This window comes from Asterias rubens, chromosome 7 (assembly GCF_902459465.1).
Source record: "Asterias rubens chromosome 7, eAstRub1.3, whole genome shotgun sequence".
NCBI classification, from domain to species: domain Eukaryota; kingdom Metazoa; phylum Echinodermata; class Asteroidea; order Forcipulatida; family Asteriidae; genus Asterias; species Asterias rubens.
This window is the reverse complement of record NC_047068.1, coordinates 15,869,187-15,891,923: the sequence shown is the minus strand read 5'-3', so window position 1 is coordinate 15,891,923 and position 22,737 is coordinate 15,869,187. Positions and strand designations below refer to the sequence as shown.

General features: G+C 37.8%; 1 protein-coding gene across 1 annotated transcript in view; it reads left to right on the top strand.

Annotated features, from left to right (window-relative positions):
* LOC117292532 (myosin heavy chain, striated muscle-like) overlaps positions 1 to 22,737 on the top strand; it is a 68,725-nt gene that overhangs the window by 31,890 nt on the left and 14,098 nt on the right. Inside the window, exons 20-29 of the mRNA XM_033774614.1 lie at positions 745 to 881; positions 1,324 to 1,579; positions 2,111 to 2,191; positions 2,736 to 2,864; positions 5,364 to 5,486; positions 6,515 to 6,601; positions 6,924 to 7,069; positions 7,618 to 7,708; positions 20,423 to 20,479; positions 22,105 to 22,358. Of these exons, the coding sequence (XP_033630505.1) occupies positions 745 to 881; positions 1,324 to 1,579; positions 2,111 to 2,191; positions 2,736 to 2,864; positions 5,364 to 5,486; positions 6,515 to 6,601; positions 6,924 to 7,069; positions 7,618 to 7,708; positions 20,423 to 20,479; positions 22,105 to 22,358 (1,361 nt within the window). The remainder of the gene's footprint in view (positions 1 to 744; positions 882 to 1,323; positions 1,580 to 2,110; positions 2,192 to 2,735; positions 2,865 to 5,363; positions 5,487 to 6,514; positions 6,602 to 6,923; positions 7,070 to 7,617; positions 7,709 to 20,422; positions 20,480 to 22,104; positions 22,359 to 22,737) is intronic.

Genomic DNA, 22,737 nt, shown 5'->3' with positions numbered 1-22,737 from the left:
CGGGTAGTAGTTAAAAAGCAGGACAGTTCTTTTCAGAACTGAGAAGTCTCCCGAACAATCAGATATATCTACATGTACTCCACAGTAGTAGAATAAAGAAAGACAGTTCTCAAAGAACAAACTCTACCTGGCAAGTAGATACACACACATGGTGTTACCCCAAACCAAATAATATATAAAGTTATTGTTAGTAATCAAAACAATTTATGAATTAATAAACCACAAGGGGGAAACTGACTGGGTACATTTGGAATGATTTGGGATTGAACAAAGAGAATTTTACTAGAGCGGAATTTGAACCAACGTCCTCTGGATTAATTTGCCAGTACTCTATCAAGTGAGCTATATTCGGTTTTCATTCCCTTTTTGACTTCATTGTTTTCTCTTTTCTTGACTTCACAATCAGAATAAATAAATATATAGGTAAAAAAAAAATTCTTTATCCCCGATGCAAATTTAACATTTATTTAATTGTTTGCAGTACCTGCTGCTAAAACATAGGATTCGAACTGCCCTTAGCCACAGGGCAATCACGGTCCGGTGGTCTAGTTGATATGACACTGCTCTAAAATTGCAAAGGTCGTGTGTTCAAATCCCACCCGAGTAATATGCCTGTGATTTTTTTCACAGAACTCTGGCAAGTACTGAGTATACAGTGCTAACACATGTCGGTGTATATGGGTAAAAATCAAAATGAATATTCAGAGTAAATGAATGAAATGAAATGGTTTGGTTGTTTATCAGGTGTTCTTCCGTGCTGGTGTTCTGGGTCAGCTTGAGGACATGCGTGACACGCGTCTGTCCAGAATCTTGTCTCTACTCCAGGCCTGCTGCCGTGGATTCCTCATGCGTAAGGTCTACAAGAAGATCTTGGACCAGAGGTAAGTGGCGATACAAAGATTCGTAAGATTTGAAACTTAGCATGCTGGGAGTATAATCACGGTAACACCATGTATAAGTCTCTTTTGAGTAGTGTTGGTTCTGAAAAGAATCTTCCCAAGTGATTCGTTTACCAAAAGAGTGAAACCCCATGATGCTTTTTGGGCTTGTCTTTTTGTGATGTGTGTGAACTTGCATCTATACACAAATTCTCCAGCTCAAATAAACGATCAGAATCAAAGCATCCATATTTCTTATGACTGCAATAATATAAAGATCTCCTGAATATATGATAGCTGTTTAAAATAAAAAGCTACATAAAAGCTGCTTTATTATTGTTATTATTATAATTATTATTATAAATGGAAGTTTTCCACCATGACCGTCTTCATACCATGTACCTTTTGTACAAATTTTGTACATTTTGACTCTTACTCTTTAAAGGGTTGGTCTAGCTGTGCTTCAGCGCAACATCCGCAAGTACCTTGTCCTGCGTAACTGGGGCTGGTGGCGTCTGTACACCAAGGTCAAGCCTCTGCTCAACGTTGCCCGCGCTGAGGACGAGATGAAAGCTATGGATGAGGAACTCCAGAAGGCTAAGGACAAGGCCGCCAAGGAGGAGAAAGAACGCAAGATCCTTGAGGAGAAGAACTCCGAGTTGTTGAAGGAGAAGAACGACTTCTTCATGCAGCTCCAACAGGTAGCCCCCTCCCTACCCGAGCAAATGCTGAATAGATCATAATAATAATTATAATAGTGAAAACTTAAAATGGACAAATCCACAAAAGTGTGTGCTAATACAAACAAAAAAATACATGTATACATGTGCATGAAAATCACCTGACTCTAGAGCCGGTTCACAAACATTTTCTGATGCTGCTCCAAATGTATGGAACTCATTTTAATCACATCTTCCCCATGCAACTACACTTTGACAATTCAATAAACTATTTAAGACTCATTTGTACGGAATACTTGACTGTTTTTCACTTTGGAACCACTTGAGGTTGCCTTTTTGTTCTTTGTTGCATCTTCTGTTGGCGCTTTGTACCCTTAGAAAAAAAAGGCGCCTGATATAAATACTGATGTATGTATTTATGTATCTTTGTATGTACAATAGTAAAAATGGATAAGTAAGGCTAAGCTAAGAAGAAGTCCAGAATACTTTGTATGTGGTAAATAAATTCAAATTATTACATGAAATAACTATTCTGTTCTTATTGACTTTCAGGAACAAGATACTGCCGCTGAGATTGAAGAAAGACTGTCCAAGGTCATGGGCCAGAAGGGAGACCTGGAATCTCAACTTTCTGTAAGTTTAGAATTTAAGATCTGTTTGTTCGCGTCAAAGAGCTTATAAATGTGTAAAGGTTAAGAACAAGAATAAACTGGTCACAAGTAATAACACTTTCCAGGTAATCTAAGGAAAAATAATGGGAAACTAGTCACAAGTAAGAACTTTTTCCGGGAGAGCAACACATGAATCACAAAGAGTCAGACCAAAACTGATGAGGGAAATTTGCTCCTCAAGTTGCCAAATAGTTTATTTACGAGGGCCTATATTAACAGTCGTTATTAGAGGGGCCAATAAAACTGTCACTATTAGAAGGCCAATATAATGGTAATTGAGGGCCAATATAATGGTCATTACTAGAGGGCCACTATAATGGTCGTTATTAGAGTGCCAATATAACAATCATTATTAGAGGGCCACTATAACAGTCAGCAGGAGGGGCCAATAAAATGTTCATTTTAATAGGGCCAATATCAATTTAAAATACATTATTGCTTATTAGAGTGTTACTGATCTACTTTATTGAAATCAATAATACCGTTTCTTTTTTACAAACCTACAGGAGCTTCAAGCCCGTCTTGAGGATGAAGAGGACAACAATGCTGACGTCAGTGCATCCAAACGCAAGCTGGAGACAGAATGTGGAGAGCTGAAGAAAGATATCGAAGACTTGGAGATCACTTTGTCTAAGGTACTGAGCCACTAACCATCTTGCTGTTCCCTTGCCAACCGATCTATGCTGTGCTACCTTGCCTCATTGTTTTATTTACTCTTTTTTCTGCACAATCACAGTAAACATGAAAATGTTGTGTTTTTTTCTTTTTGCAAGTGGGATGGCAAATTATTAGAGGGCCCATATAGTAGTCACTAGAAGAAGGCCAGTATATCATTCATAATTAGATGGCCAGCATAACGGTCATTATTAGAGGGCCAATATAACAATGAATAGAAGAGGGCCAATATAACAGTCAGTAGAAGAGGGCCAAAATAACAGTCATTATTAAGAGGGCCAATATAACTTGAAAGTACTGTATCGCTGTGGTTGTGTACATGAGGCACTGTAGTTTTTGGCTGATGCATGGCATGGTAACTTCCTGTTGCCGTGGTGATATACTGAACAAACTGAATGATGGGATGGGCAGGAGCTGACTCATGGGGGCGCTTTTTCCCATCGACATTGCAACCCATTTCATTCCACTTGTGTTCATCTCATTACAAATTGTGTGTGTGTGTGTTTTGCTGTTCTAAAAGTATCACCTATACCCTTAAACTTTGTCTATCACTTTTAAAATACATTATTTTTCAGGGATACATCTCAGTTCGAAGGCACATTTTAAGTTCTAAGGAATTCCCCAAAGTACCTTGCATGGACTTTCACATTGAAAAATAAATCCCCTAATGCTTAGTTTGATTAGTTTTCAAAGTAATCAAACACAACCAGCCAAAAGAAACCTCACTCTGAAGACTTTTAAGCCAGTGTCTTGGAAAACAAATTTCATTGCCATTTCCTTTAAAACTTTAAACACAAAATTGGGTGTAATCCATTGTGCAAGTCGTGAGAAAATGTTGAAAACCATACACAATTTTCTGCCTGTGTTTATTTCACAGAAAAAAAAGTTCTAGTATGAACTTCATAATCAGAAGCTTTCAAACTAAACTGAAACAATAATGCTTTTTATCTTTACCAATTCTGTGTAATACCTTTAACTTCAGCTTCCATTTCCACCCACAAAAAAAAAACTCCAATAATGTCTCCCAAGAACCCTAATGGAATGAGCTTTAAAATTATCCGCCCAACTAACTGTCCAAGCCATTACCAACAGACATGAAAAGTGAAAGAAAAAAACATGTTTTTAATCTAAAGCCATACTATTCATTGCTTATGATTTGTCATTGGCATGATATAAAGTAAATTTGTGCTTGAAAGTTTTGCTTTAAATTTTCAGTTTAAAACAATACCTTTTTACATTCTGGTGTTTTCAAACATATAGTGTGAGTGCGATTTGATCTTACTGCAATTAGAGTGTTTTTTTTACAGAATTTTAATCATAAACTTTAAAAGTTTGGTTTGAGTGGTTACAGAAAAATGTTTTTGGTTAATAAATATTCCAGGAAACACTTCATAAAAAGTCAAAATTGTAATTCTTAATTGAACAATTGTGTCCAATGTTTAGATGGGTCATCCAATGTTCAGGGTCTTTGGTGTTATTTTCTTTCTTTCTTGTATTGCTTGTTGGTTTGTGTCCATTCTTGTTTCATTTGAGCATTAGAAGAAGTAGAAATCATCTCAAATCATTCCCATCAGTTGTACCTTGTCTTCTCTCTTTTCATTAAGTGTTTTCTTTGTCTGGATGAGAACCTTTTGTTTTCTTACTCTTTCGTTTTGTTTTCTTCTTCTTCTGCAACTTTGTTTTCTTCTTCTGCCATTTTGTGTTCTTCTTCTGCCATTTTGTGTGTATGTTCCCAGCTTACATGGTTAAAATTCCTGTGGTTGATCTACCAGAATTCAGTATGTTTATCATCACTATGGTAACTGGACCTTAGCAACCAAGATGGCTTGTGTATCAGTGCTGTAGGCAGTGGTAACCAAGACTGTTGATATTTGTTTTGGGTGGAAACACCTTGTCAATTTTGTTTCTTACAGCTTCTTGGGGAAGATTCCCCAAAACAGGGTGTGGTCTCAAAATTCATTAGGGTGTGGTCTCTGGTATTGTGGGTGTGGTCTCTCGAGATTCTATTGGTGTTGTTTGCCAAACCATTATGGTCTGTGTCATTGATATAAGCCAGTATGTTGTTGATTCTCAATCTTTTGGGTGTGGTCTTTTTAAGTAAGTGGGTGTGGTCTCTGGTATTGTCTCACTGTCTTTCAAAACTCATGGGTGTAGTTTGCCAAACCATATCGGTCTGTGTCACTGATACAAGCCAATATGTTGGTCTTGATTCTCAATCTTTTGGGTGTGGTCTTATTAAGTGAGCAGGTGTGGTCTTTCCCATTGGGCTAGATCTCTCAGTGGGTGCATGATGAGTGAGTGTGGTCTCAGTTCTTGTGGATTTAAAACATCAACAAAGGATTATTTTCCCACCAGTCCATTATTAACCAAGTCCTCTCATTTGCATACAAGTGAGGGTGCTATCCCCTAAGTGGGCGGGGCTCGGTCCCCCCTCATGAGCGTATTCCTTTTGTTGTTAGGTCGAGGATGAGAAGAAGGCAAAGGAAAGCCAGATCAAGATGTTGAACGAGGACCTCGCCGCCCAAGATGAAGTCATCGCTAAGCTCAGCAAAGAGAAGGCTTCCTTGGAGGAAACTAACCAGGTAATACATTACATTTAAAAAAAAAATACTCCTCTTACGATATACATGTATGGGCCCAATTTCTTAAAGCTGCTTAAGGAGAACATTTTGCTTAAAGGCAGTGGACACTATTGGCAACTGTCAAAGACTAGCCTTCACAGTTGGTGTATCTCAACATATGCATAAAATAACTAACCTGTGAAAATTTGAGCTCAATCGGTCATCAAAGTTGCGAGATAATAATGAAAGAAGAAAACACCCTAGTCACACGAAGTTGTGTGCGTTTAGATGCTTGATTTTGAGACCTCAAGCTCTAAACTTGAGGTCTCGAAATCAAACTCGTTGAAAATTACTTCTATCTCGAAAACTACTCCACTTCAGAGGGAGCCGCTTCTCACAATGTTTTATTCTGCCAACCTATCCCCATTACTCTTTACCAAGTGAGGTTTAATGCTAATAATTATTTTGAGTAATTGAGTAATAGTGTCCACTGCTTTTAAAAAAATTCATGCTTAGCAGAATTGAGCAGGATACAAGTCAGCAATTGTGACATGTCACATGGTATTTTGCCTGGTAACCTAATTCTTGTAAGCATAATGTTGTTGTGCTTAGTTAGCTCTATGAAAGCTACTGTTGTTCACTCTTGAGCAGGCATGTGATTACTCAGGATTTTTTCAAAACCTCCTTGAGCATTCAAAATTTCTTGAAAAAAAAATAAAGCAATCACCAAACTGACAAAGAGATAGTCTACATTGTGTCTAAAGTATGTAAACCTCCTGAACTGATATCTTGGAGGTTCCGGGTCCTTTAAAGCACTGTTTACTTGGTGCTTTCCCCAATCCTGCAGCCAACTACTTGGCTGGGATTCATACCCAAGACCCCACGTTCTAGAGGTAACGGGTCAAACAAAAATTCTCTGGAATGTGCTGCCACAACCCCTGAATCAGATTAGCAGCAAAAAAAGTTGGACAAAAAAGAAGATAAGTGAAATAAATTAAGGTATCCAAACCAAAGTTCCGCGCCTTACTTCTCTTGTCTTTGCTTTGCAGAAAACTATCGAGCTACTTCAGGCCGAAGAGGACAAGTGCAACCACCTGAACAAGGTCAAGGCCAAGCTGGAGTCTACCGTTGATGAGGTAACGAAAGAACCAAGGGACAGGTCCCCACCCATTAAGCTCCGACCCTTAGTTAACCCATCACAACCGCACATGCCCGCCTAAATAGCTTACATGAGTAGCCAACGTTTTCAAAATGGAGACGAGCTGCTTTCAGATTGATACCTGGTCCTGGATACTCAGTCTGGGCGTTTTACTGCTGCTGGTGTTCAATGATCAGCTTAGTCAAAGATAGACCAACTAAAAAAAAATAAAAAAAGTCTTTATGACCAGCTCTTAGGAAGCAACGGAATCCGTTGCACGCATTTAAGAATATACAAATTTTTAACCTTATCCCACACAGCTTGAAGACACCCTGGAGCATGAGAAGAAGGCCAGGGCTGATGTAGAGAAGGTGAAGAGGAAGCTTGAGGGTGACCTCAAGATGACCCAGGAGACAGTGGAGGAATTGGAGCACGCCAAGCGGGACATGGAAGAAACCATCAAGAAGTAAGTCTTACTCATTGTTTCATTCTACCACCCTTAAAGTTTGGAAAAGTTTTCCGTACCATACCAGGATTGCTGATACAACATCATACTGCTCAAACTCCCCTGTGTAAAGGAAATGTTGATCAGTAATCTTCAACATACATTTTTGTGTCCCTTTCTTCTAAACTGTAGGCCTATGAAATGTAACAACTGGGAGGTTCTGGGCCCTATAAAGTACTGTATAATTGACACTTTCTCAGCAGGGATTCGAACCTAAGACCCCATTCTAGATAATTTACCCCTGGACCACTAAATGTACCAGTTGACAAGAGGTGTAGGGTAAACGAAAAGCAAGGAAGTTACAATTCTTTTGGAGTTTGCTGCCACAACCCTTAAACTAGAATAGGGGTACAAAAATAAGTAGGAAAAAAGAAAACAAAAAAGGTAAAACAGTATTCAAACGAAAGTTACGTGCCTTACACCTAACCAGAAGTAATAATAAAAAAAGAGTTGTAGCTCGATTTTTGAATTGAATTGAATTATTAACAACGTTTTTCTGTGGCTTTTAGGCGTGATTATGATATCAGCCAAATGAACAGCCGGTTGGAGGACGAACAGAGCCTGGTTGCACAACTTCAGAAGAAGATCAAAGAATTGCAGGTAAGACATAACTCTCTTTTCTTTATCGTAAAAAAAAACAAACTACTTTTTGATTCATTTGTGAGATATGTGTTTTTGTCAAATTGCAGCCATTCCTGACACCTTGATTGAAAGGTAATGTTAACAACTTCATTCACACTTCAATTTATCATGACACCAAAAATATTTGCACAAAGTTATGATAAATTTAAGAGAAGCTTGTTTGAGGCAGATAAAAAAATGTGATTCTCAAAAAAATCCAATTAGACTTTATCTGTTAAATCTCAGTATGGCATTATGTTAATATTGTTCAGAAAAAATGGCTACAGTATGACAACTATTTTCTGATTTGGGGTTTTATGCTCATTGCAAAGTTGGCAAATCATCAAAGGTTGTGCCATATAAGTCAGTCTGTACTCTTGGCTCTATTTCATGGCTGCGATTTCCATCTGTAAAAACTGTTGTGCACAAAATTCTGTGTTAACAAAGTCTATATAAGGGTTAGCAGGAATGTTCGTTCTGTGTCCCTTGTTTATTAAGCAGTAGTTATTATTTCTTGTGGATACAGCTAGTGTAAAATGTAAGCGACAGCCCAGTATCTGTAGTAAGCATTGGCCATGAAATAGTGCCCTGTAGTTTGCCTATCCACCCTTCAACCACCCCCCCATGTCCCTGTCTCTGCAGACCCTATCCCTTTATATCAACAGCATCTTGTACTATGGGACAAAGGTGCATGTAGCAGGTAAGTAACCACCCCCCCCCCTCCCCCATTTCAATCCAAACTCCCCCCTCAGATTCCCCATCAACATAGCCGTGCGAGAGTTGCGACAGCTTGCAAAGAAAATGCATTGGAAAACACAGGGTTCCAAACTAGTCTGCCCATTGGGCTATGCTGCATTAAGACCGAAAATTGGTGTCCAGCAACCACAGGACTAGAGAAAATTGGTTCCTGTATGCAACTTTCTTAATACATCTCCCTTCCAACTCAAAATAGACTCAGTGACAGTTTCATCCAATAGTGCTCCATTTGGGACTTATGTGAAAATGCTTATATTAGGATGTTGTGTTGTTACTTTACTTTTAATTGTTTGAGAGCTCTGTGAAAACTTTGTAAATCTGATTATGTGTAACCTTTAATATTATGTGACTTTACATTAATAATAAGTATCGATTTGCTTGGTTTAAAGTATGATAGATTTGAAATCTCATATGAATACTGTGTTGTATGTCTGTAAGGAATGGTTATCTACCACGGTTGAGTTATTTTTTTACATAAACATTTAAAGTGTTTGGGTTGACTGGAAGACGTTGCTACTGAATACAGTTTATGTAGTTCAATATTTTGTCGTTCAGCAAATGAACATTTAAAAGAAATGTGGACGCAAAAAAAAGTTTACCCATGATTGTGGTTGTTGACTAATGCAAAACACAGGTTTGATGGCCATTTTTGTGGTCATTGGATTGGATTTAAATGCACTTTCAAATGAAGTCTGGCTTCCTTTTTGCTCAGTTGTTTTCCTCCATGCTGCACTCTAGTGAATTTAACAAAAGTATGCAAATAGTGTAATTGCATACACACAAGGGAATGAAATCTTTTAGGTTCTTTGGGTTCAGATGTCTTCCTTATTGACTTGTGTAACAATGACTTCTACTTCATTGAGTGTGCATGACTAGATCACCAAAGTACTATGTGATATTCAGTCTGATTTATAATCATGTTAACCCTCAATCGGTCATTTCAAACATATATCAGGTTTCTAATTGGATAGAAAAGCACAATCTGAATCTTGTTGGGGTTTTTTTAACACCAAAGAGATCTTTCCCTTTCTGTATAATCATCAACACAAAGAAAATATTGTTTTGGCAGTTTGTCTGAAAGAAAATTGTGGTTAACAATTGTCTGAAAGACTTACTTTTCTTAGAAAAACAAGTGGTAGGCAAATTGTCCAAAAGCACAAACATTTACTAAGCATCAAACAATTTTGCTCACTGGAAAAGTGTTACCAGCTAAAGTATTATAGTATGTACAGAGTTAGTGACTGGTTCCTTGCTTGTGTTTGATAAGCAATATTTTCCGCTCAAATGAAAGATATACGTTTGGTAATCACTTTTGAAATTAATGGCAATAAACACCTTGGTTACAAGCCCAGAGCAGTATAAACCATTTTTGAGAAACATTTCAGTTCAAAGTTTTGATGTTATGTAAAAAATAAAATCAGTTTTTATGCCCCAAAACTTAAATCTGAGCCTATCAGGGAATATTCTTCCTGCGTGGATATGTATTCGCTCCAGATTATTTGCTACATCTCAAAAACATGAGCCCCCTTGTGAAATTGAACAGTTCCAAAAACCAAAGGTATACCTTGTCGTTAAGCAGCTCTATAAAATTGAGCTCTGGTAGATAATCTTAATTAATGCCATCTTTTTGAGGGCCTAATTATGATGTAGGTATAGTCACATCCAGTCTGACCTTGTAGTCCAGCTGTCAAATGTACATTATATCACTGGAAATACATATCATGGGTCGGCTAATCACTGTCGGAGATCAGTCTGGCAATGCATTCCTTGGCAGAAGCTTCCAAAGATGAAAATCTAAAGGATGAATGTCGGGGTTTATCGGCAGTGGCATTGGTTCTGACCTCTAGCTTAGATACCAATTGCTGGATCCAGACATCTTTGGCATAACTCTTTTAGGGGTAGTGGTGTTATCACTTATGAGAACTTCTTAAATCACATTAAGTTGGCTGTAATTTTTAATTGGCTACAGGCATGGAATTAGGATTTGTTTCTCCTTGATTTTACAAGGATGTTCTGGCTGTTCTGTTAGGAACATATAATGTTTTTTTATTTTTTTATTTTATTTGTTAAAAACAAATTAGGACTGAGTTTTAACTACTTAAAAGTAGTTTTCATAATGAAGGCAATGGTTTAGACCCTGCACTTTTTATTGTGAAAACTAATTACCACAAGGAATTGATGGAAGTGTTTGCCCATAAACTTTCAGGGAGACCATCTTATAGCATTGAAAATCTTTAAATTAAAATACTGCATAATTAAGAAATTTCAAGCGGACATAGTCACTCCTTTTAAATTCTCCAACAAGATAACGAATCTGTCAACAATTCACAGTTGAAATGTCATCCTTGTGGCTTGTGGTTATCGCAAGAGTTTGAACAAATTCTTGAGCAGGGCAGATAGACAGTGGGATTAAAAAAAATAACTCAAAGGATTCATAATTGAAATAGCTGGACTTTTAGGTCCCTTATATGGTTTCCTGCTTATGATAAGGGCCAGTGACATGTCAGACTGTAGTTTATGGAATGTGGATGTCCGATGTTTTTACTGTCTTGATTTTAATTGGCTTTAGAAACAATTACTCTAACTTGTTAAAAACAATATGGAGTGATCTGTGTGTCAATTTGATGAAATAACTCCATTAATTGCAGCTGTAATGGTCCGGGCCTGAACACTGTAAAATCAACATTGTGACTGAACAATTTTGTCACAGGTTTTTTTGTATTTCTTTTCTTTTTCAAGACTGCAATCAAAAACAGAAGGACTCTGACCCAACTTAATATGTGTTCCAGTAAAACTGTTTTGATTGAACAAACGCTAAGCATTTCAGAAAAGATTTATTTGTCTTTATGGGTATTAAAGACATTGGACACTATTGGTAATTGCCCAAGACCAGTCTTTCTCACTTGGTGTATCTCAACATATGCAAAAAAAAGAAGAAAAAAAAACTGTGAAAATTTTAGCACAATTGGTCGTCGAAGTTGTGAGATAATTATGAAAGAAAAAACACCCTTGTCACACGAAGTTGTGTGCTTTTAGATGCTTGATTTCGAGACCTCAAATTCTAAATCTGAGGTCTCAAATCAAATTCATGGAAAATTACATCTTTCTCAAAAACTAAATCACTTCAGAGGGAGCCGTTTCTCACACTGTTTTATACTACCAACCTCTCCCCATTACTCGTTACCAAGTAAGGTTTTATGCTAATAATTATTTTGAGTGTTTACCAATAGTGTCCACTGCCTTTAAGTAAACTTAATATATCAAAGTCATTATTTGAACATGTCATTTTTTTTTTTACATAGTTAGGTATTATTCTTTATGAATTAAAAAACAAAAGACCGCCAGACTTGTCTGGCCAAAAGTGTAGTGGCCTGACACCAAAATGACAGGCCTCAGGTCTGCAGTCCGGTTCAAAATGCAAGCCCTGTTATTATTATTAACTTGCAGCCTTGAGTAAAAGCTTGAAAGCAGAAAAACGCAACAGCTTTTTATCATTGAGTATGTGTAAAACTCTCTTGTCTTATAATTCTTACAATGAATTTGTCAGACAGCTAATTGCTATATTCCCTGGAATTAATAGCAGCTAAATACAAGCTGCTTTGCCTAATTATTGGTGACGATAAACAAGCAAAGAGCAAATACCATAAGTGACAGCTGGAGCTGATAATTACAGCGGTCACATTGTGAACAAGACCCCCAGGTGATCTTAAAACTGCTTGCCATGTAACAAGAAACATTTGATAAGTTTTGTCACATGTTGCATTTTTTGTTGATGGTGAACAAATCTCCCTGCCTTTTTTTTCCTGCATAAATTCCTAAGCTCTTTTCAAGTTCTTAAGAGATGTCTCTCCAGCATAATCTAGTTTTGTCAAATTTATCAAATTGTTTGTAATAGAAACATCTCTCTATTACAATTTAGAAGTTAAGTTTTTACACATTTATCAAATCGTTTGTAATATAGTAACATCTCTCTATTACAATTTAGAAGTTAAGTTTTTACACATTTATCAAATTGTTTGTAATAGAAACATCTCTCTATTACAATTCAGAAGTTAAGTTTTTACACATTTTTCAAGTAGTTTGTTATTGAAATATCTCCCTAGTTCAATCCAGAAATGAAGTTTTGTTAACTTGATCAAATTGTTTGTCATGAAACTGTAAGTTGGACACATGTTTTAGGAGCTGTTCATACACAACCAGTTGATGGATGTTAAACTTGATGGTATGTGACAGCAGTAACAGGGAGTTATTAGTTTAGGGAACAAATTCAATTTACGTCTTTGACAAGTAGGGGGATGGGGGCCCCGTTGTGGCAACCTAGCTGATCACATTCTAACGAAAGTCGGTTTTGAAAGTGTAAATATTTAGGGACTTGATCCCCCACATGTGTTTCTGTCAGGTGTTGCTGTGTTATGATTATCAGACAGAATTAGGCCTGTGTTAATTGTTGTGTCTACATATCTGTGGTTAAGTGGAAAGGGACATTTAGATGAGTCAAAAGAAGATTCTCTTTTCCTGATTTGGTGTGGACTAGTCTTGGTATTTGTGGAATGAGAGAGACTGGATGAGGAGATGAGGATGGGGCAGGAATTTGTTTTTGTGTAAGACAATCTTATGTGTAACAAGTGCAAAGTTTGGGAAAGTTTTTTGGAGGAGCAGTTAATTAGGACAAGATAGTCTCAACTCAAGTCTGAAAACTTGTGTGTTAGAGAATGGGACACAAGGTGAAGGTTGAGAACAGATGGAGAACGTGAGGGTTGGGAAGTTTCTGAGGCAACAGACATGCGTGGTTGGACTGAGCATAAGAGACCATACATGCTAGGATGTGGAGAATCCAGTGGGGGGGTGTTGGGTTACTGTGTTGGCATGCAAAGTAGTCAGGGCTGAGGCAGAGCAAGGCCTGCCATTTACAGACAGTCGCATTCCAATTCCAAATATGCTCAGGTCTTCCCAGTGTGACACTATGCTTGGGAATGGCTGACGCTCTGTGATTGGTCCACAGGCCAAACCACCTCATTTACATACATGATTGACAGCAACACTGCTGATGCTCATGCATCTCCAGCATCCTTCATAGGGAGTGTATGTACACAGTGTATAGTCAGTCAGACTGTCAAGTTCATTAGGTGCTAGTCCCCAGGGCATTGAAAGTGTACAGTGCTCTCATCCATACCTGAATATAGAGCCCCAACATACCAGCCTCTCCCTGAGTCAGTGCAATCTTACCATATCCGGTGTTCGTAGTCACGTCACTCGTGCAGGCAGCTCGGCAGTGTTCTCAGTGCAATAATCACAGCTCCTCTCCACCAGTCTTCACTTCGGACTTACTGGCGATAGCTTCGGTCTGTGGACAACAAAACGAAATTACCTTGGCGAAAGATACAACGTTCTACTTGACAAGTTGACTCTGTACTCCTCAACACTACTATATAGCAGCATCTAAGATGGCTCTTTCATCCTCATCATCCTACAAGGCAAGCTCGTCGAGCGCCTCCTACAGCAGCTCTGGAGGCGCTGGCGGGGGAAGCATGTCGAGGATCACCAAATCCACCATGATGCCCTCCTACCAATCGGACACTGCAGGATTTACAAATTACAAAAAACTAAGCTCCAAATCCAAGAAGCTCATCCGTGACAGCTACGAGATGGGAGATAGCGGTGTCGGCATGAAGAGATTATTCCAAGTAGGCGTTTATTTTATTCTCTTATCTGTATTTATATAAATATTTAATTGTAATCTCTGGAAAGTTTGATACTACAAGTGTATTTTATCTTGTTAGGATAAGAAAGTTTGCCAGTAGCCTCTGGGGCATATTCTTCGTGCTGAGTCTCAAGTATACAGAGAGATGTACGTTTTGATTATAGAGAATTAGGTAATTTTATTCCTGGATCAAAATTGGAGTATTTTGTTGCAATCAACATGCTGTAAATAACTGGCATATCCAATACATTCCTATCAAAGGTTAGAAGGTAATTGCCATAAATGGATCCTCCATAAACTGTGATAACATAACGAGGACATGTTTATTAGTATAAGGGAACAGCTTATAGTTGGTTTGATAGAGTAGCTTAACTGACAATGCGATTGTTTAACATCAATTAAGGACAAAGTAAAGCAATTTCCCCTGCACGGTGATTCAAAGGTGCATGGAAACCAACAGATAACAGTTCTCATTTGTAAATGTAAGTCGTTTCGGCTGAAGAAAAAAAACAAGCACAGATCTAAACACTTTTAGGGAGGAGCATTTCGAATTAGCTGTTGGAAACTGCTTACCAACCAAAAGGACAGTATAAATGCAACAAATAGTTAATGGCCTGACAATTCGACCTTAGCAGAGTCTTTCTCAAAGGCTGGGAAAGTCAGTTAGCATGTTTAGCCAACATTATCAAAATGTAGCTTTGGAATAGAATACAAAGAGAAGTTAGGTAGCATTTTAAATTAGACTAAATATTATTTCAAATGTTAGTTACATTACAGCCAACAATAGCATGTTGGATAATTAAACTGTAGCTTTGAAATCTAGAGGAAACATTTTAAATTAGGTTGAATTTGCTTTCCAATGTAAGTTTAGAGCGGACACCATAATTTTGATTGTGCTATGAATTGCCCCACTGTCTGTGTATCCTCAGCCGCCTGGCAAAGAGTCCGTCTGGTACACAGACACCGCTTCCTTCAAAAGCTACAGCAGGTTGAGCGCACCGTCTAAACGCCTCATCAGACAAAGCTACGAAATGGGTGAAAGTAGTGCCGGCATTAAACGACTTTTTCATGTAGGATGCTTTTCGATCAGGCTGTGATTAAAATAAATAATAATAAATAAATAAAGCATAATTTTGAGGCAAGGTAACAGATCCTGATGAGACATTTAAAATAAAGTATTAGTAATAATTTACCACCTAATAACTCATAATTATAAATTTATTAGTGCAGCATTTTGAATCAAAAGGCAACTGTCCATAGACTGACATTCTTCCGCCCTTTCTAGAAAATCAAAATTAATGTATTAAAGGCAAAGTATACCTTTGGTTTTTTAATATTATTTGATGTAGATATATACAATCAAACTCACTTGTCAACATTTTATTTCAAAAGGTGGTAGCGTTTTTGAGATATCGCCGAAAATCTGGAGCGGTTATGTTCTACACAGGAAGAATAATCCACAATTGGAGTACACAATCTGAGAAACATTTCATGCACAAATGTTTCTCAGATTTAAATATTTGTGAACCCCTCTCTTTAAAACCACATTCATTTGAAGGGACTCAATATGTTATACATTATCAATAGCTGCAGTGCTTCTTAACCAAGTTAGTTTCTGTGTCATACATTCTTGGAGTAATTACCAAGGCATACCCTAAGTATTTTATCTTTGAGCAACCCGGTTGCAACATTTTTCTTTTGGTTGCAACTGGATTTGAAAAGTGTGTCTCACCATGGATCTGTTACCAATGAAGCTGCTTAATTACCGATGAAGGTTAAACAGCATGGAAGGCTGAATCGTTACTATGTAAACAATGCATGTTGGTTTCCAGCTGTAAAGGATTCCAATACTCCGTCATGGCCTCATCATCTCAGCTGTTTTGACTCATATTCCGCTCTGTGATTGGATAATTACATGCATGGAAGTTTCCATGGCTGCTTTTGATTGGCCGAGGCAAAAGTACAAAGATAATTATTCATGGCAATCATGCTAATAACCCTGCAGCTTTTTAACATCGTTTTTGTTAGCAATATGTGTTTATGGCTATAGTTTACTACATGGAGGCCTAGTAGTTTTGTATTTGATTCTGTGTTTATAGTAAGCTTAAAGAATCTTAGGGATCATAATGTAAAACAGGGATAGATCAGTGATGCCTTTTCCTTAGGAATTAGTGTTGAAAAATATCAATGTCATTAGTTTCATGTTTAATAACATTGAATCAAATCTAACATTTCCGAAATTGATTTGACTTTTATCATGGATAAGTTTAGACTAGAAGATATTCACTTAGGGCTTTGTAAACGATCTGTACGTGCATAAATGTTCCAGTTTGTATCTTGCATTAAGTACTAGGACAGCCTCACTCCAGTTGCCAAATTCCAAGGATTATTTCAGTGCCAAGGAGATGGATGGATTGCACAGGATATGTTTTGCAGCTGTGCTTTCGTCTTTCTTAAAGTTATTCTGGATGATGCAGAGTGTCAACATTGTGGACTCTACAGGGGAGACTTGTTCCTCCTGCTGCTCCTTTTGAATGGTGGAAGAAAGCTCGAGGCTTACTCCTTGGAGGTTTAGCTCTTCTGAAACTGAAGACAAGGATGATGATGTAATGTTGAAGATGATAAGGAAAGATACTTCTGGAAGAAGATGGGGGCTCAAGCCTTGCTCCTTGGTGCTAAAAGAGGATGTGGCTCAAGCTTACCTCCTCTTGGTGATGAACATAAAGACGATGATGGTGATATTATATTTAAGATGAGGAGGACTGATGATGCTAGAAAAGGATGGGGCTCAAGCCTTATTTCTTGGAGGTGGCTCCTCTACCTGATGAAAATGAAGACAACAATGATGATACTATATTTAAGATGAGGAGGACTGATGATGCTAGAAAAGGATGGGGCTCAAGCCTTATTTATTGGAGGTGGCTCCTCTGGCTGATGAAAATGAAGACAATGATGATGATATTAATCTGAAGATGAGGAGGAGAGATTTTCTAAAAGAGGATGGGGGCTTACTGACCATGTGCTGGAAGTTCATTGACGAAAATAATGTCTTGATAAAGGATGTGAACAGTATGTTATTGGTACCACTTGTTATTGAAGTTCCTTGTAATTTTGTTTGCCGAAATAAGGAGATCCTGTCATCAAAAGAAAGGAACAACAAATGAATCTTGCAAATGGCACCACAGCAAAAGCACAGGAAGGGCACAGCAGCTACTGTTGTGGGTGCCAATGGTTATTTCAAGACATTGGCCACAATCAGCAAACTATTTCCTGTACATCAACCACAGAAGAAGAATAAACCAAGTAAACTCCTCAGGAAAATGTGTGAGCAAATTGACCACCCCTTTAGTGGGGAATCTTGTGAGTCTGGTGTGGTGGGATGTCATCTCATCACCATGGAATGTGGCAAATTATCAACATTCCATGATGCTGATTGGAATGAGCAAGAGGAGGAGGAGGAGACCAGAGGACTGCTGCCCAGCAGTGATATGTGTGTGTGTACATGAAGGCCTGTCAACAGGGCATAAATAACAGAACCAGACTGGAATCTCCCCTTAGTACCAAATTTGGTTGCTAACTTTGCGGCTTGTCTGGATTGTGTTGTGTACACTGTAGAATCATCTGGGAACTGGACTCCTTCAGTCTGTTTTGTTTGAATGTTAACATTTAGTCAGGCATCCAAGTGGGGGATAAACTGTCTGATGGAGAAAAACAAATTTGCAAAAAAATAACATGGATCTAATGCAAGTATGACCAATTCAAGGAAATATAAGAAATAGAAACATACATAGTGTCAGACATCTAGATCTTAGAATTTCAATAACTTGAGCTGCTTAACTGACATGGACATCAACGTTTAAGGAAATTGTTCTTGAAAGTCTTGGCTTTAAATTTCATCAAAATTTCATATCCAGTTATGGTGTTTGACAGGACTACCTTTTGTTTTCTAAACTTCAGTGATTTTGGGAGTTTCACTCACGCTTAGAACTTCCTTACCAATCCCCTATAAAACTTTCAACTAACATTTGTTAATGCAATCACTATACTTGCCCTAATAACTCAATATAAAAGCATGTCATTTTCTTTAGACAATTCTTTAAAAAATCTGCAGCTTTATCGAGGTTGCATTGGAAACCCCTGTATAGTTTTATAGATCTTACTCTATGGTTAAAACTGTGCTACTTTCCAGGGCAGCTAATGGTTTATCTGAGGTCATCCCAGGGTCCTTGTTGATCCCCCCTGAGGGTCATAACATGACCCCTTGGAGGTTATACACAGTGAGGGTCTGCCTGTTACTGGTGTCATCGAAGCTTATTATTACACTTTGGGGTACTTACAGAAAATTAGAAGAAGTGTTTGGACAAATTAGGAGGGAAGTAGTCTGACACCTAGGGTCAGGTATAAATGCTCCCAAGGTTGTTCAAGGAGAAGAATGAGATGGGAGGGGTCGGGATACAGGTTTAGCTGTTCAGAGCTGAGTATTTAGAGAGATGCAACATAGAGGCGCCAGTTTTCTTTTGGGCTTTTAACAAAGTGTTTTGTAATTTGTCGTTTTACATCAATTAATTGTAATGTTCCTAGGAATGAGTCAAAGAGAAAGAACTTCTCAAAATTACGAGTACATGTACCTAAGCTTCTATTTATGATTATTGTGAAATTGTAATATTCTCTTTATTTAATACTAATGCAGAGCTCTCAAACTTGACTTGTTTGTTCAAATGTTCACTTTAATGTTGTCTAACACCCTGTTCAGACAGGTACTCTCGAATTGCACCGGACCAAATTATTAAAGACATGAAAAGTTCAACATCTGAAACGTTTAGGAGCGATTGGATGTGCTGTTGCACTCTTTCGGTTGGTTTAGCTTAGTGCGCTACAGGCGGCACAGGCTTTATACTCCCGAGGGAGCTGAGATGGTTTAAGGAATGAAATGGTCCAGTGATCAGTGTAACAATGTTGAAAGCCTTTTGAGACATGGTGTCTAAAGCACTATATAAAAACCAAATATTATTATTACTATTATTCGAAACGACTTTGGAGCATCTGGGTTTCAGATGTCGGTCTTGTCATGAGCTGAACCCAATGTAAATGTTATGTTTAGCTAGCCTAGAATTGCTCCTAATATATTTTGTTCGGCGCGACTCTGGAGCGCCTGTCTGAAACAGGGGTTAGTTTGTTTGTAAGATATTTTGACAAGCTTTTTTTTGCTGTGAGCTGCTTAAAGGCACTGGACACTTTTGGTAAAGTTGGGATACACCAAGTGAGAATACTGGTCTTTGACAATTACTAAAAGTGTTCAGTGCGTTTAATATTTAAGAGGTGTGTACAGTATTCTTTGGTGAAATAAATATCAAATGCTTAAAAAGCTAATCAGTGTGCACTAAAGTGAGTGTGCATTTAAAGGCAGTGGACACTATTGGTAATTACTCAAAATAATTATTAGCATAAAACCTAACTTGGTAACGAGTAATAGGGAGAGGTTGATAGTTTAAAACATTGTGAGAATTGGCTCCCTCTGAAGTGACATAGTTTTTCGAGAAAGAAGTGATTTTCCACAAATTTGATTTCGAGACCTCAGATTTAGAATTCGAGGTCTCATAATCAACCATCACAAAGCACACATTTCAATTGACAAGGGTATTTTTTCTTTCATTATTATCTCGCAACTTCGATGACCAATTGAGCTCAAATTTTCATAGGTTAGTTATTTTATGCATATGTTGAGATATGGCAAGTGAGAAGACTGGTCTTTGACAATTACCAATAGTGTCCAGTGTATATTTTTTTTAAACTTGTACAAACAAGAGTCTGTGCACCAGACATTTTGAACTTGTAAGTAAATATTCTGATATAATCATTTAGAATTTTGAATTCATCTCATTCAACATTTTTTTTCTGTCCATTCAAAACTTGACACTCATTCAAGTCACATCTACATTTTTTCTGTGTGGAATTTGTGAAATGATTCATTGTTTTATTGGCGAGGAATAAGCTTAATTTTTGAATAAACAATCTGTGAAAATGGTTATTGTCATTTGACAAACTTGTTATGCTCAGATACTATTGCTTCTTTGACTTTGAATATGAAGGTATTTTTAAGTCAGATTTGTTTTCCTTTTTTTCTTTCACTAATTCCTCACTTCATTTAAAAACATTTGCATTGACACTTTTGCTTTTTAGAATTGTTATTAAAAAATGACTATATGCTTTGATTTGTTTTTCCCACTTACCTATAGGCTCGCATTGAAGAGCTTGAAGAAGAGTTGGAAGCCGAAAGACAGGCTCGTGCTAAGGTAGGAAAACAATTTCTCTTCAGAGTCATAAGGGGTTGATCAAGTTGATGGCTGTGGAAGCAAAGTAGAACACTACAGCCAATCTATGCTTCATCCATCTTGCCTTTCTCCTTTTGAAAGCAAAAGAGAGGCCGGAAAGGGGAACCAGAATCTGTTTAGCAAGTTCTTCAGCAAAACAAACTCCACCAAAGATTGCCCTACCAAGATCTGGGCCCAATTTCATAGAGCTACAACAAGTTGCTAAGCACAACAAAATTATGCTTACCGAAATACATTACCGGCCAAAATAACATGTCACATGTACCATCTTTGACTGGTATCCTGCTAATGTTTGCTTAGCACAGTCATGATATTCTTCCTACTTTAGTTTTATTTTCGTTATTTTTATAGCAACTGTAAAAGTATGTTAAAGCCTACACCGCGCATACCTGTATGTACTAAATAAATTTGTTCTGCTTATTTTTCCTGAGGACCACATATGATGCCTGTTAATGTTGCAGAAGGTTGTTTTAAAAGCAACATTTTCTGTTTAGGCAGCTCTATAAAATTGGGACCTGATTGGCAACATTTTTTTTCTAAAAACAGTCCCAGGGGTCCAGACATCAAGAGAACATTCCTTCAATCCAGAACCACAGTGGCATTCAGACATCTTTCTGAACCAATATGCTAAAAATACCAGCACCTGTGTTTATCAATGTGAGAGAAAAGGGCAAGCTTAGCAGGGAAGCTAGTGATAAGAGCATGCCTCGGAAACTGGTGAAAGGGAAAGACCAGCTGGGTGAAGAAGTTCTTTTTCTTCTTCTTCTTGATCTTCTTCATGAGTTATTTTCAGCAAATGGAATTTCGCTCGGAATTACTTAATTTATGAATCTGTCGGTCTGTCACCTTTTGATTATATTTATAGAATTCATATTAATCTTTTGTTTCAAGAATGGGGAAAATGCTGTTAGAGGCGTAACAAACTTCTGTATGGTTTGGATTCAGTCAAATGATAAGAAAAAACTTCTTTTGATGATTATTAAGGGAAAATGTCCGCAAAAAAACACCTTAATAGCCAAGATAGTTTCTCACTTTAAATCTTAAATCTAGTTGGTATGCCTGCTCTGCGTATACTCATTATGTTTGTATAAATCAGTAACCAACCATCCCTGGAAAATCCCTGGTCATCATGAACATTCCAGAAATATTTGAAGTTCCAAAGAAGTCTATTGATATCATCTGAAATCCACTTGAAAGCTGGATCAAAAACCGATCAATATTGAGAGTGCTTTTGAATACCTCATTTCTTCTTCACCAAATTCCATTATAAAGTTCCTCAAAGCGATGCTCTCGACCCAATAAGAAATTTGAATAATGTCTGGTACAGCGATTTGTTTCACCACAAGTTACTGCTAAATTTGAATTCCTCAGACCAAGAGGCAATTTCTATACCATGTGGTGCCCTGGTGCTTTTGCTGTGGTGCCCTTTGCAAAGTTCCAATACAAAATAACATTATCCTGAAAGAAGTGCCCCTTACCAGAGAGAAGTGGCCCCTTCAAGATTACAGTTCAGCTTGGAGTTTTGTGAATTTGGACCCCGGATTTGAATAAATTTGTGATTTGTATCTTTTGTTGACGATGTGCAGGCAGAAAAGCAGCGCACCGAACTCGGTCGCGAGCTTGACGACCTTAGTGACCGTCTTGACGAACAAGGTGGCGCCACAACCGCACAGATTGAACTCAACAAGAAGAGGGAGTCAGAGCTGATCAAGATCAAGAGAGAGCTTGACGAGACCCACATGCAGCATGAGACCACGATGTCATCACTCCGCAAGAAGCAACAAGACATGGTGTCGGAACTCTCTGAGAACCTCGACCAACTCCAGAGGAGTAAAACTAAGTAAGTAGGCGTGGCCTTTTTTTCGTATAAGATTTGGGGCTGAACAAAGACAAACTTACTAGAGCGAGATTTGATTCAAAGACCTCCAGAAAACGCCGCATCCCCTTTAGAGTGATCCCCTGGCTGCCGCTTCCCAGAATGTATCGTAAACTTGGAAGATGAAAGTAAGACCATTTGCCATGGGCTGCGTAAACCATAATTGAGATGAATAAATTGAGATGAATGAAAGTCTTTGGAGCAGAAAGAAGTAAGTTGAGTTGATATATCTTATGATGTATGAATTCCAGGTTTTGAGACTCAAATCGGAAAAAGAAATTTGAGAAGAACTTTTTGAGAGAAACTACTTAACCCATTTGTATTTAAAAAATTTGATCAGTCA